The 11,818-nt window shown below is 48.7% G+C and overlaps 1 protein-coding gene across 1 annotated transcript in view; it reads right to left on the bottom strand.

Moving 5' to 3' along the window:
• The window catches only part of vta1 (vesicle (multivesicular body) trafficking 1), a 29,278-nt gene that overhangs the window by 634 nt on the left and 16,826 nt on the right, over positions 1-11,818 (bottom strand). Inside the window, exons 5-7 of the mRNA XM_067241254.1 lie at positions 10,107-10,215; positions 4,927-5,181; positions 2,897-2,974 (exon numbers count right to left, since the gene is read on the bottom strand). Coding sequence (XP_067097355.1) covers positions 2,897-2,974; positions 4,927-5,181; positions 10,107-10,215 — 442 coding nt within the window. The remainder of the gene's footprint in view (positions 1-2,896; positions 2,975-4,926; positions 5,182-10,106; positions 10,216-11,818) is intronic.

Here is an 11,818-nt window from a genome sequence, read left to right as displayed (position 1 = left end):
AGGTTCTCATGTGCCTTTATGGGCAAGTGATAATTACATTGGCTAATTAAATAATCAAAATCTTTATTGTAGCAAATGAAGCAATGAGGCCTACTGTGTTGTTAGAAAATACATGGCCGCACGCACACAATGAAAGTGTCACTGTTTCCATTCAAACTCCAACTCATCCTAAACTTCCATTTTACTATATTGGAACCCTAGTCATCAGCCTAACCCCTAACCTAAAGTACAATAGTGTTTTCAAAGGACCTGTCTCCCACAAGCATAGTAGTATCTGTACTAACACACACACACACACTCAGAAAGAAAGACACGCACAAACAGCTCCTCTCCTGACCAACCCTATTAGATCATTAATTGTCTGAGCCAGCGCCAGTCCCCCAGCCCCCCATTACAGTAACTCAAAACACATCTTCCACACCCCAGCCCCGAACCCACTTTGCAGTATGGACACAACGTTAGTCGTGGTGCTTCACTGCTCCTTATCGCTTTAACACACATCCTATACATTCGTAAGCAAGCTCTGGTCTTGAGACACTACACCTCCACATTCGTCTACACACGCTTCATGAACCTACCTGATATAAACAGCGTCAAAACTTACGTAAACACACTCCAAATACAGTCTTATAGCATGTGTTTGCACAGGCTAAGAACATGAGATGGAGCTGGTTAATAGTAACTAACCAGGGGACAACTTGAAGTAAAATACATTACGTGTCATTGCAAATATCACATCACAGACGGATAATACCTTAAGGTTTACTCTCAGCTACAGGTCAAAAACGCGCTAACCACAGAGAGGTTTGTAGTATCACATAACTGTTTCCCATGGGAAACAAGAAAAACTGTAAGAATGTAGATGGTAGATATAGAGATACAGTTGACTATGCAATCCGTGAAACAGGCCTCTCCACTTCCAATGCATTCATAATGAGGTGGCAAATCCTCTCGCTCTCGCTCTCTCAGACCTCAACCAAAACAATATGCCTTTATATGAATAAATACAAAATTGTGGGTTTTAATGATGGTCTTCTAGTACATTCTGGCCCAGGTCCGAGACAAAAAGAAGGTGAAGAGGGAGGCCTTGTGAGTGGAAGTCTATCTGACATTCATAAGGGCTTCATTATCGAAGGATCATTCCCAACTGATGAATCAGATATCAAAGCTGATTCAAAAACATAGGTCAACACAAACAGAGAAAGGCATTTTCAAGGCTACCTGTGATGTCAACATCACTATGTGACACTGAGCCACGATCAAAGCTAATGTCCTAAATGCTGACAAGGAGAGGGGAAGCAGTCAAACCTGATACATTATTATCCGTTTGTTTGGAGTGATTGAGTTAAGATTACAAGGCAAAAAAACGTAACGACTAAAAAAATATTTTTTCCGAAACACTGTTCTACCAACATAGTGCTGCAGTCATTCACAAAACTGGAGCTCCATACCCAAACCTGCTATAGTGCAGGTTTTTGATGTGTGCATTCGTGCTTTTGTTATACATTCAGTGTTATAACTTTGTGGCTTGCTCTGCATTTTGTACAACATATTTATCATATCTGTACTCGGTATAGCTTTTTTGTTCTTCACGCAGGGTCAAGTGGACAGGTAAGCTGCCCATGGGTTTACTCCGCATTACGTAGCGGTTTACCTGTTATATACACTAGGCAAGGAACGAGTGGAGCCCCTCGTATTTATTATAGCTATATGTGGCTAGGCAGTTTTTTTTGGCTCATTTCGTCGGCACCGTTCATAGTCCCCTTGTTTTCCTGTGCGGAACGATTTATATTGTTTGAAATAAACACCCTTCTTTACGTTCTGTCTCATTCCCTTTGGTTCTGCACGCACCTTAGCCAGTACTGCCAGTACAATCACACCCTCGCTGTAAACCCCAAAGAGACACAGGGAATGAGAGAAGGCAGAGAGTGAGAGCAAACATACTTTATTACACATGACTTACAAAGACTACTGAAACTTCGGTCTCAGAGGAAGAGAGTGAAAGAGAGATTTACTGTCCAGTGTGTAGTGCGCACTATCTACATGTGTGTCCTGTTGACGATGTGAACTGTCTGTTTTCGATGATTTCATTACGAGAGAGAGAGAAGGGGCGGGGGGGGAGGGGGGGGGGGGCATGCAGGCCCCGGAGGTTGAGAAGCCTTGTCTGTGGTTAGCCACGGGCAGCCATATTAATGACAGCTTGGGCTAGCGCCTGAAAACTGCTAAGTTGAGGCAGATGGTAGTGAGCTAGCATTGGTGGGCACAGTGGTGACTTTATAAGCTTGGCTCAGGGGGCGCTGGGGTTCAGGGGGTGGAGGGTTGAGAGTCTGGGAGACCAGAGAAAAGAGATGAGTGGGATCCCCAGTCACTTTAGACTGAGACCTGTGGGTGAATCTGATTCGCAGACGGAGACAAAGAAACATGCCACTGGCTTAGTTCAAAAGCTTCCCTCTGCCTGCCGAATGAAATGTTGTTCTTCTCAAAAAGCCTCGGTAGGTTGGGGGGGGTCATCATGTCTAGGCCTCTCTCTCACAAAGTTCAAGAATCTATCAGTTCTGGTAGACCTAAAGTACATCCTTGTGGCACGCTTGAGGGTGACAGAGCTTACGGTTCCTAGACTCGGCTCCATCTTAATCGTGTTGCTGAATTTTCAGAGATGGAAACATGAGCCACAGGACATCACATCTCAGCCTACATGGATTATCATGTTTTAGACAGCTACACACATCCTTCAGTCATTGTGCTTTGTGTAAGCTACAGGCAATTATTACGCTACGTATATTGCTAAATATACGTTACGCATATATACACCAATAATAACCAACATAAACCCTCAGAGAAAAGAAGGTGGAAAAAAAGTGTTTTTTTATGCGTTTGCGTGTGTAGCGTAGCTCACCTTCTTGGTTGGGTCTGAGGAGAACAGGGTCCACCACAGGCATGTTGCGTGGCACAGGCACTGGTTTGACGGGCTCACCTGCACACAGCAGAGGAAGCTATGTATAAAACATGCTCTTCCATGCAGTCCACACACCTGTTCTGACCTGCCCTCAGGACACACTCCTGTGATTCTATACCATCTGTACCGATACACCTTGACGTCATCGGTGGACACAATCCCAGTTCTGTCTGGTCTGGATGCTTTAATAAAATTGTGGAATTTACAGTTATGCAAACGTTTGAGCTCAAACCGAACATAAACAAATGTTGTGTGTTTCATTGGGAGACACATAGTTGTACGTTTTTTTCCTTAGTCTCGGTCGTTGTCCCGGAGTATCATTGTTTAATAATGGATGCGTTTTTTGTCGTCCCTGCTCTGGACTCGGACTGTTTTAAAGGGACCCCTGTGGCGAGCAGTTCAATCCTGTATCCTTCAGCCAACCAATGCACAGCACTCTGCAACCTCCATATTTTACATTTACATTTACATTTAGTCATTTAGCAGACGCTCTTATCCAGAGCGACTTACAGTAAGTACAGGGACATTCCCCCGAGGCAAGTAGGGTGAAGTGCCTTGCCCAAGGACACAACGTCATTTGGCACAGCCGGGAATCGAACTGGCAACCTTCTGATTACTAGCCCGACTCCCTCACCGCTCAGCCATCTGACTGTTCCCCATTTATAGGCCCATTTTATAGGCCGTGTGATTGTGTAAGCAGCCCGAAGGCTGGAGGAGGAGAAAGCTTGACAGCTTAGTGGCAACTCAATCTACACACCCCCCCTCCCTCCACCACCCCTCTACTTTCATTCTCTGGTCTTATATTTGGAATAATGTCTCTGTGTGTGGGTGTGCGAGTGTGTATGTCTCTGTTGATTTAGTTAAGAGCTTAAAGAAAAGGTCTGGATGTCTAGGTGGAGATTAGTCACTTCCTCTGGAGCCCACGGAGCAACAGGCTCACCTTGTCACGTCTACAGGGGCTCTGGGGGACTCCGTGGGGGAACCCTGTCAGTGCCTGGTCTAATATCCCGGCCCTCAACACACACACACGCCCCTAATGTGCTAATTACACACACATCTCACACACTTTCCACGCTTCGCCACCCATCGCCCCTCCTCACGCCCCGACAGATGCACACCCTTTACCGTAAGTTACACTTTTCTCTCCAATAACCTCCCTCTCCCCCGCTTCCCCCCTATACACACACACACACACCAGGGTAGAGCAAGCGCCTCTCCACTACCGCCTGTGTCAACAGTATGGGCACCGGTGATAAAGCTGCGCCCCTCGCGTCCACGTCAACATCCCGTAATGGGTCTCTGTCGGCGCTAATGCTAACGCCGCCGTCGCACCCCGCTCACCATGATCAGTCACAGACGCAGGCCGCTGCAAGGGATGGCTAAGCATTTTAAGCTTGTTGTTTTAAATGACTTCCACCCAAACAATGAACGAAACCCTTTCAGTAGAATTATCCGGATGCTTTCCGAGTCCATTCAGCATGAGAGGCTTTGGCATCATGGCGATTAGTAATGCAAATGGCTTCTAATTTCAGTTTTAGTGAGTTCTGAATGGAGAGGGCAAGTGTTTTGGATGAGTCGACATGACCATGGATGAGCAGAGGCTGGATAAGTGTTAAATGTTGAACTGTCCCTTTAAGAAGGTTCATTAGACAATTTCCTCTCCCAGTCTGTCTCCCCTATCTGTCTTGGCTGCCAAAGACCTGCCGGGGAGAGAGGATCAGGCTGCATCGCTCGGCTTTGCTCAGACGCGCCAACGCACGCGGCGCCATCAGAGAGAGAGCGGCGTTCCTCCCACGGGCTGTAGTCCAGATATGCCACCGTGTAAAACTCTGAACCAAATTTCCGTCGAGCGAGACGTTTTCGCTAAGGAGAAGGCCTGGATTACAGTATCGGGCAATAAGTGACACAAACTGTTCCGACACAAACTCTGCACTTGTGTTTGTGTGTGTAAATGTGTGTGTGTGTCGTACCTGCAGGGGGGGGAAGATCTGCAGGTGTGTTGGCGGGGGCGTGGGACCCTGGGGGAACGTGGATGCTGTTGTAGTTGGAGGGCGGTGGGCCCATAGCCCCTGAGCCGAACCCTGGGGCGCCCGGGCCCTCTGCCCCGTAGCCTGGCCCTGGCCCCTGGTCGTACCCCGTGGAGGACGGCTGGGAGTGGGTGGGGGACTGGGGCCCCTGGAACGAGCCTCCGCCCTCTGCCCCGCCCTCTGCTCCATAATCGTCATCTAGAAAGGGATGAAGCAGAAAGCGAGAGAACGTAAACACAGACGTCAGTGTGTGTTTACACTGACGATCATCACAGATATCTGAAAGTTCGTTTTTGTAGCTTGGACGGCTGAGACCAGGCTGAGACCAGGCTGAAGGGCAGAGCAGTAATCTGCAGTCCATCTGAAATGGCATCTCCGCATTGCAGTGCAGCTGCTTAATCTCCATCCAACGACAGCGTACATAATGGTACGTGAAGTAATGACGGGCTCATGCAGCTAATGGTCTTTAAAAGGCTAAACTGCCCCAGAGGTACTTGAGAGCCCGTTCAAACAAATGTAATCAATTCGGCGCACCTCCCCGCAACAGTCTTTAAAACGTTCTTGTGAAGAGAACACTTTGTCTTCAAGCTGCACTGTAGTGTAATCCCGTCTGTGTGTGTGTGTGTCTTGGTGTGCGCGTGTCTGTTTGTGTGTTTGTGAGTGAGTGAGTGTGGCTGTGTGTTATAGCCATGTGTGTCTTGGTGTGAGCGTGTGCGTTTGTGCTTGTGTTATCGTTGGGAGTAAAGAGAGGGAATCCCCCTAAGAGCAGAGCTAAAGGCCTGCACTGCAGAGGACGACATTCCATTTCATGGCGACGGCGCCGCAGCTACAGACATATTAACAAACGAACGCTCCGTTGTCGCTTCTGAGGCGACCAAAATGTAATTTAAAGAAAATATTATATTACACAGAAACAAATGTACACAGATTAAAACATGCGTATATGCTGACGAGGCCGTACATGACAGCGATCATGACAGGGTGGCGTGATCAGGGAGAGGAAGTGTGCTCTGAATGAGAACCAGACATGTTTTCGTATGGGTCTGGACCCCGACCCAGGCCATGTTCTGGCCCCCGGTCTCTAGGTAGAATAATACGGGTGTGGTGGCTTTTAAGAATGCCTCGGTTTCAAACAACAGGCCTTGGATTGGCATCAAGTCAAGAACCGCGCCAACATACAGAGGGAAGACTCTGGAGACACGAAGGAGGTGAGATAAAACCATGGAGACACCTGGTCGAGACTCCTCTGCAGAGATGCGCAGTCAAGACTCTTTCAGCAGGACAAAAAAAGTCAAAACATGACCAAAAGTGTAAAAGACTCAAAACGTCTTCCAAAGCAGCTCCCAGAATGAGACTTTACAAGGCAGGTCCAAGTCGTCCTATCCCAACTGGTCCTAGATAAAAATCTGTCTCTGTCTCTCAGAGACACACTGGCCAGCTTTGTATCCCACTCACTGAGGGGGATGGCAATTGCTCAGAGATAAGGCACTAAATGTCTGTCCTCCTTTTTGTTCTCTCTCTCTCTCTTCTGTCATTATCAGGGCCAAACGAGAGATAAAGCCCAGTTAGTCCCCCATTTGTCCTGGGATAACCTGAGAGATTTTTTTTGTTCCATTGTCTACAAAAGCTTTGACCACACACAATTGTTAGTTGTTTTGCCATGGCAATACAGCTATTTAAATTTGACAGAAAAAAGAGAATGAGCGGAGGTGAGTGTGTATGTGTGTCTATTGAGTGTGTGGACACCAACAGTGCTTTCAGCTCTCAGCCAGATGCTGTCTGTCGGGATGTCTGCCAGCGCTCAAGCGGGGAGAGGAGAGGGGACAGGAGAAGAGAGTGTCACCCACTAATTGACCACTAGTAGTGAGAAGCTAACCAGTCAGTCACCCAGCCAGGCTTATCGGCAAACCAGCCAGGCCCATCAGTCAACCGGCCAGCCAGCCACAAACACAAATCCACTCAGACAGAGATAAGTAGCAGCAGACATCATGGATGGGGAGCAGATGGTGCAGGGAGATTGGGATGCAGGGCCAGGGAGGAACATCAGCTCGCCCGGTCTCCGTATCACCAGACACTGGAGGACTGGTGTGGAGGACGCACGTTAACACTCTGGCTCCCAGAGCCAGCACAGCTCCAGACGTCCAGACCAGGGACCCTGGATCGAGGAGCTGGCAGGACGACACAGCTGTGGAGACTAACTCACATGAAGGCACTGTGAGAGACGCCGTCAAACCATCCCGCCAGGCTGAATCTGTTCCTGTGCGAGTCCCCTTCGCAGACTTAATCTATCCTAAAAACGGTCGCTCTCCTGGTTCCTCTTCTGGACGTCATCACTCAACTGAGAAAACCCCCCCCTGCACCTCTGATCCAACATGATGACAGCCCCCCTCTAGTTCTCTAGTGGAATGACACACACCCTCACATCCTTTGCTCCTACTTAACCTACAACAACATCTCTTCTCGCCTTCAACGCTCCAATAATGTGTGTGTGTGTGTGTTTGGGGCATCCTGGGAGTTCCCTTGTACTGTGTCAGGTTAGCCGTACCCTGGTTTCATCATCGCTGCCTGAAACCGACCAACGCCCACAACAAGCCTGCTGCTCTTGGCCTCTGCTTTGGAGAAACAGAGCCAGGGGTCTTACGGGTTTACCCCCGATACTGGAGGATATCTCCTCACGTGTGTGCCATTCCCTCGGACCAACAGTAAGGCCTGCGAGAGCAGACAGGCTGGAGGCTTAGAGGAAAATATGCTCATCGACAAAGACGTTTTGTTTTCCTATTGGTTCGCCTTCATTACATCCCCCCCCCCCCCCCCTCCCGCCTTCCACCCCCGTCCCGTCCCCTCCCTTCTCATCCCTCCATCTCTTCATTCCTATCCTCTTGCTAATCCGCCCAGGCCTCTGGAGAACCGGGCCAACAGCGGGGTTGCCGTGGACAACTAAACAAAGTTAGGGGTTCTCCCATGTGCTTTATTAGGCTGCTACCAACAGACACAGATCAGTGGATAATACAGCAGGCCATAGTAAAGGTCAGTGGATGACACAGACCATAACACAGTTCATTGGATGACACAGACCATAGCATAGGTCAGTGGATGATACAGACCATAACATAGGTCAGTGGATGATACAGACTATAACACAGGTCAGTGGATGATACAGACTATAACACAGTTCAGTGGATGACACAGACCATAACATAGGTCAGTGGATGATACAGCAGGCCATAGCACCAGTTTGTAGCTGACAACTGCAAAATAGGAGCACCAGTGAAGTTAGATACAGAACTGTCTGTCTGATCCTTATTGTCGTTTCAACGGCCTTGTCATTATGCAGACGGAGAACAGACCTGTACCCAATAAAAATGCTCCTCAAAAAAACAACCCAAAATGCTGAACACACACCCAATCCTATGTCTGGGGTCATAGTCAGAGCTAAACCCCCATGATGCCTAGCAACACTGCCCATCCAAACAGCACTCTGTTCTTAACAGCTCCTCTCGGTTTGTGTGTGTGAGTGTGTGTGTGTGTTTTCCTAAACGAGTGTGTAGTCAGCCATTAGGCTTGACAGGCATGTGGAAACGCAGTAATCTGTTGATACGATCCTGACAAGTGTGTCTAGAACAGAGGAGAGCGGAGGGAGGAGAAAGAGAGACAGAGAGAGAGAGACAGAGAGAGAACGGAGAGAAAAAAGGTGAAGAGGGGGGAGAGGGTGGACCCAGAGGGGGAGAGAGGGACAGGGAGCGAGTGGGGGAGAATATAGAGGGAGAGAGTTTAAATATGGGAGGGCAAGGAGTGAGAGTGTGTGATGTGAGCTGTGTCTCTTGGCTTGGGTTCTACCATCATGGGGAATAGCCCAGTATGATGTCACCTCTGACAGAGACACCCAGATAGAGACCGGCTTCTCTCTCCCTCAAGAGTCATGGTGCAGTGAGCTAGTACCATTGTGTCTGTGTATAAGAGAGAAAGAAAGAGAGAGATAGAAAGAGGGAGAGAGAGAAAGAAAGACAAAGACAGAAAGAAAGATAGAGAGAGACGGGCAGAAAGAGATGGACAGGCAAGGCAATATCCTTTCTCTACCAACAGACACCCGACAAATCAGCTTTGATTGTCACACCCGTACCAAGCACCAACAAAGAGCTGCGCACCCACACCCACACCCCCAGATTGCTGTCTGACAATCTTGAAATTGGAAATTGAATTTCTACAGTGAGAGGATAAAGGGTGGGAGCAATAAAAAGAGGGGCCGCGAGAGAGAAGAAAGTGAGAGGAAATTGACAGACCACCCCCCCCCTCTCTCTCTCCGCGAGGCTTGCGGCCCCAGGAGATGACATCATCGCTGACACGCGCGGCTAGGGTCAAATCCCGCCCCGCCCGGCAGATGTTAAAGACGGAGCGGAGAGAGGAGCCAGGATCTGACCTTAGCGACGGCGTACGCTCACACGAGCATGTCCCGGCGTACACATAGCCTGCACGATGTACCTCAGTGCCACATCTGTCTAATCCCGCTTCGAAATATCCCCCATACCTGTTTGCATCTAAACCACCATCTGGTATACTGGTCGCATGTTTCCAGTTTGGTTGTGTCCGTAAACAGGAAGTTGATGTTGTGGGTTTGGTCATGTCAGGCCTCTGGTTCACATCAGGTTCTGAATGTGTTTACCAGCACAGATGGACCAACATTGGAAGTCCATTAACACACACACACACACACGCCAGCATGATACTGGTCTCGGACCAGCCTCTGGTTAGATGAAGTATGAGAGCTGAGACCTTAACTCAAAAGGTTGAGTGAGTAACATTATAGCGACATAGTGTGACTTACGTCCCTGATTCACTGTGGATAAAGACAGAGTCAGGATAGAGTCATTAAACAAATATAAGCCCTCTCCCATGAGTGTGCACACACACACACACACAAACACACACATACACATGCACACACAAACACGCGTAACTGAGAGAGCCAAAGTCTCAGGCCTGATAAGGCATACAATGCTAGGCAACCTTTAATAAATACACACACACAAACACACACACAGAGAATGCGTCTTAATGTTCCTGAAGGAAGGGTTGAGGTGTTTGGTTAGTGAGGTGTGAGTCTCTCCTATAATATCAGTCTGTACCATATGCTTCCTCCCAGCCAATGGGCCCAGCCTGAGGGGTCTCTCCATTCTTCAGACAAGTGTGGATGTAAGTGGCCTTCCATCTCGCATACTTCCTGTGCTGCATGTTCTGGGGAGAGGGGGGGGGGGGAAAGAAACAGAGATGAAGGGCAGATGGGGGCAGAGAAAGATGAGGAGAAAAGGGAACGGGTGGGGGAAGGAGCGGAGAGGGGGATGAAAAGAGGAGGAGGGAGGAGAGAAGGGGGGAGGGAGGGTTACGAAAAGGCAAAGAGAGAGGAGGGGAGGGGCAGGGAAGACGGAGGGAGAGAGGGGGCCGGGGAGAGCAGAGGAGGGGAGGGTTAGCAGAACGTCAGAGAATGCAGTAGACATTGGAGGGTGCTTCTGCACAACACCCAATTAATTCAATCACATTAGTATGTATTTTATGTTTTAAGGTTTCCACCTGTAAGGAAACAAATCACTTTTGAATAACTTATACAAACAAGGCTTGTCAGCACACCACCACCTATGCAGGGTGTGGAGAAAATCATCGGAAATGGTTTATCCATTAAAACTATGCTAATCTGTGATAATCTGTGAGTGCAGATTATTCTGCTCCAGAGGGAGTGGTTATGTCTAATGACAGATAAGATTAGCCAGCAACAACTTCCGATTTACTCCATTCAACAGCTCCCTTTCAATCTGACAATACAGCTCTCTCACGCTCTCGTCCATTTCTTTCTCCCTTTCACATCACTCTCCTTCTATCCAATTTCTCTCTCTCCTCCTCTCTGTCCCTCTCTCTCTCCCCTCCGCCCTCGCCACCTCAAATTTCCTTGATTCTGCCCCCAGTTTTCTGTCGCTCCTCTGTGTGTGTGTGTGTGTGATAGAGTGTGTGTGTGTGGATGTGTGTGGTATGTGTGTGTGTGTCAGAAACCCTATCTTCCCCCAGGCCCATAGTGACGTGTCTGGGAGAGAGGTGCCTGGTCATGGGGAGAGACTGAAGGACTCATTGTCTGGCCTGGTGGAGTGAAAAGAAAGGAAGAGGGAGAGAGAAAAGGGAAAGGGAGATGGAGAGAAAGCGAGTGAAGGCATAGCAGTGCACTTCACCAGAGCAGAGGGGATCTGCTGCAACCCCCCCCCCCCCCCCCCCCCCTTAGTGAGAGGGGGACTGAGTGAGGAAGTGAATAGTGTCAGAGTTGTTCACTCAATGAGCCACTTGTCTGTGCGACTGTGTGTGTGTGTGTGCATGAGTGTGTGTGTGTTATGTATGTGTCGTCTGGCCAGTCAAAAGCCACTTTCCTGTGGACAGGCCTTCCTACCTAATCCTCCTTCTGTATCTTGTACCGACTAACTCTGATCCTAACATCCCCTCCTTTCTACACTTCCTACTGCCTAGCTTCCCTTCTTTCAAGTCTCCTTGCTCCCTTGACAACTGCCCGGTCCTTTACACCCCCTACATCCTACCCCCCCACTTCCATAGCCCTGTTTAACTGCAAGCAAGTCCGTTTAGTGAACCTGTTTCCTTTCTTCCATGTGTGTAGTTTTTTAAGTTAGAGCTGTAGCACCACTAGGTGTGGTATCAGAGAGTATCCCCAGAACAGTTCGGTCCAGTGGTGGTAGTGTAGTCTGAAGTACTAGGCCTATTGTCTGTTTACCAGTTTCAGGTTGTGCCTGTGCTGTTCCCTACCTACGTTTCCAACATTTTCCTAATCTAGGCAGCGTATGGGAAA

The sequence above is a fragment of the Osmerus mordax genome, chromosome 8 (assembly GCF_038355195.1).
Source record: "Osmerus mordax isolate fOsmMor3 chromosome 8, fOsmMor3.pri, whole genome shotgun sequence".
NCBI lineage: Eukaryota > Metazoa > Chordata > Actinopteri > Osmeriformes > Osmeridae > Osmerus > Osmerus mordax.
This window is presented reverse-complemented; position numbering and strand designations above follow the sequence as displayed.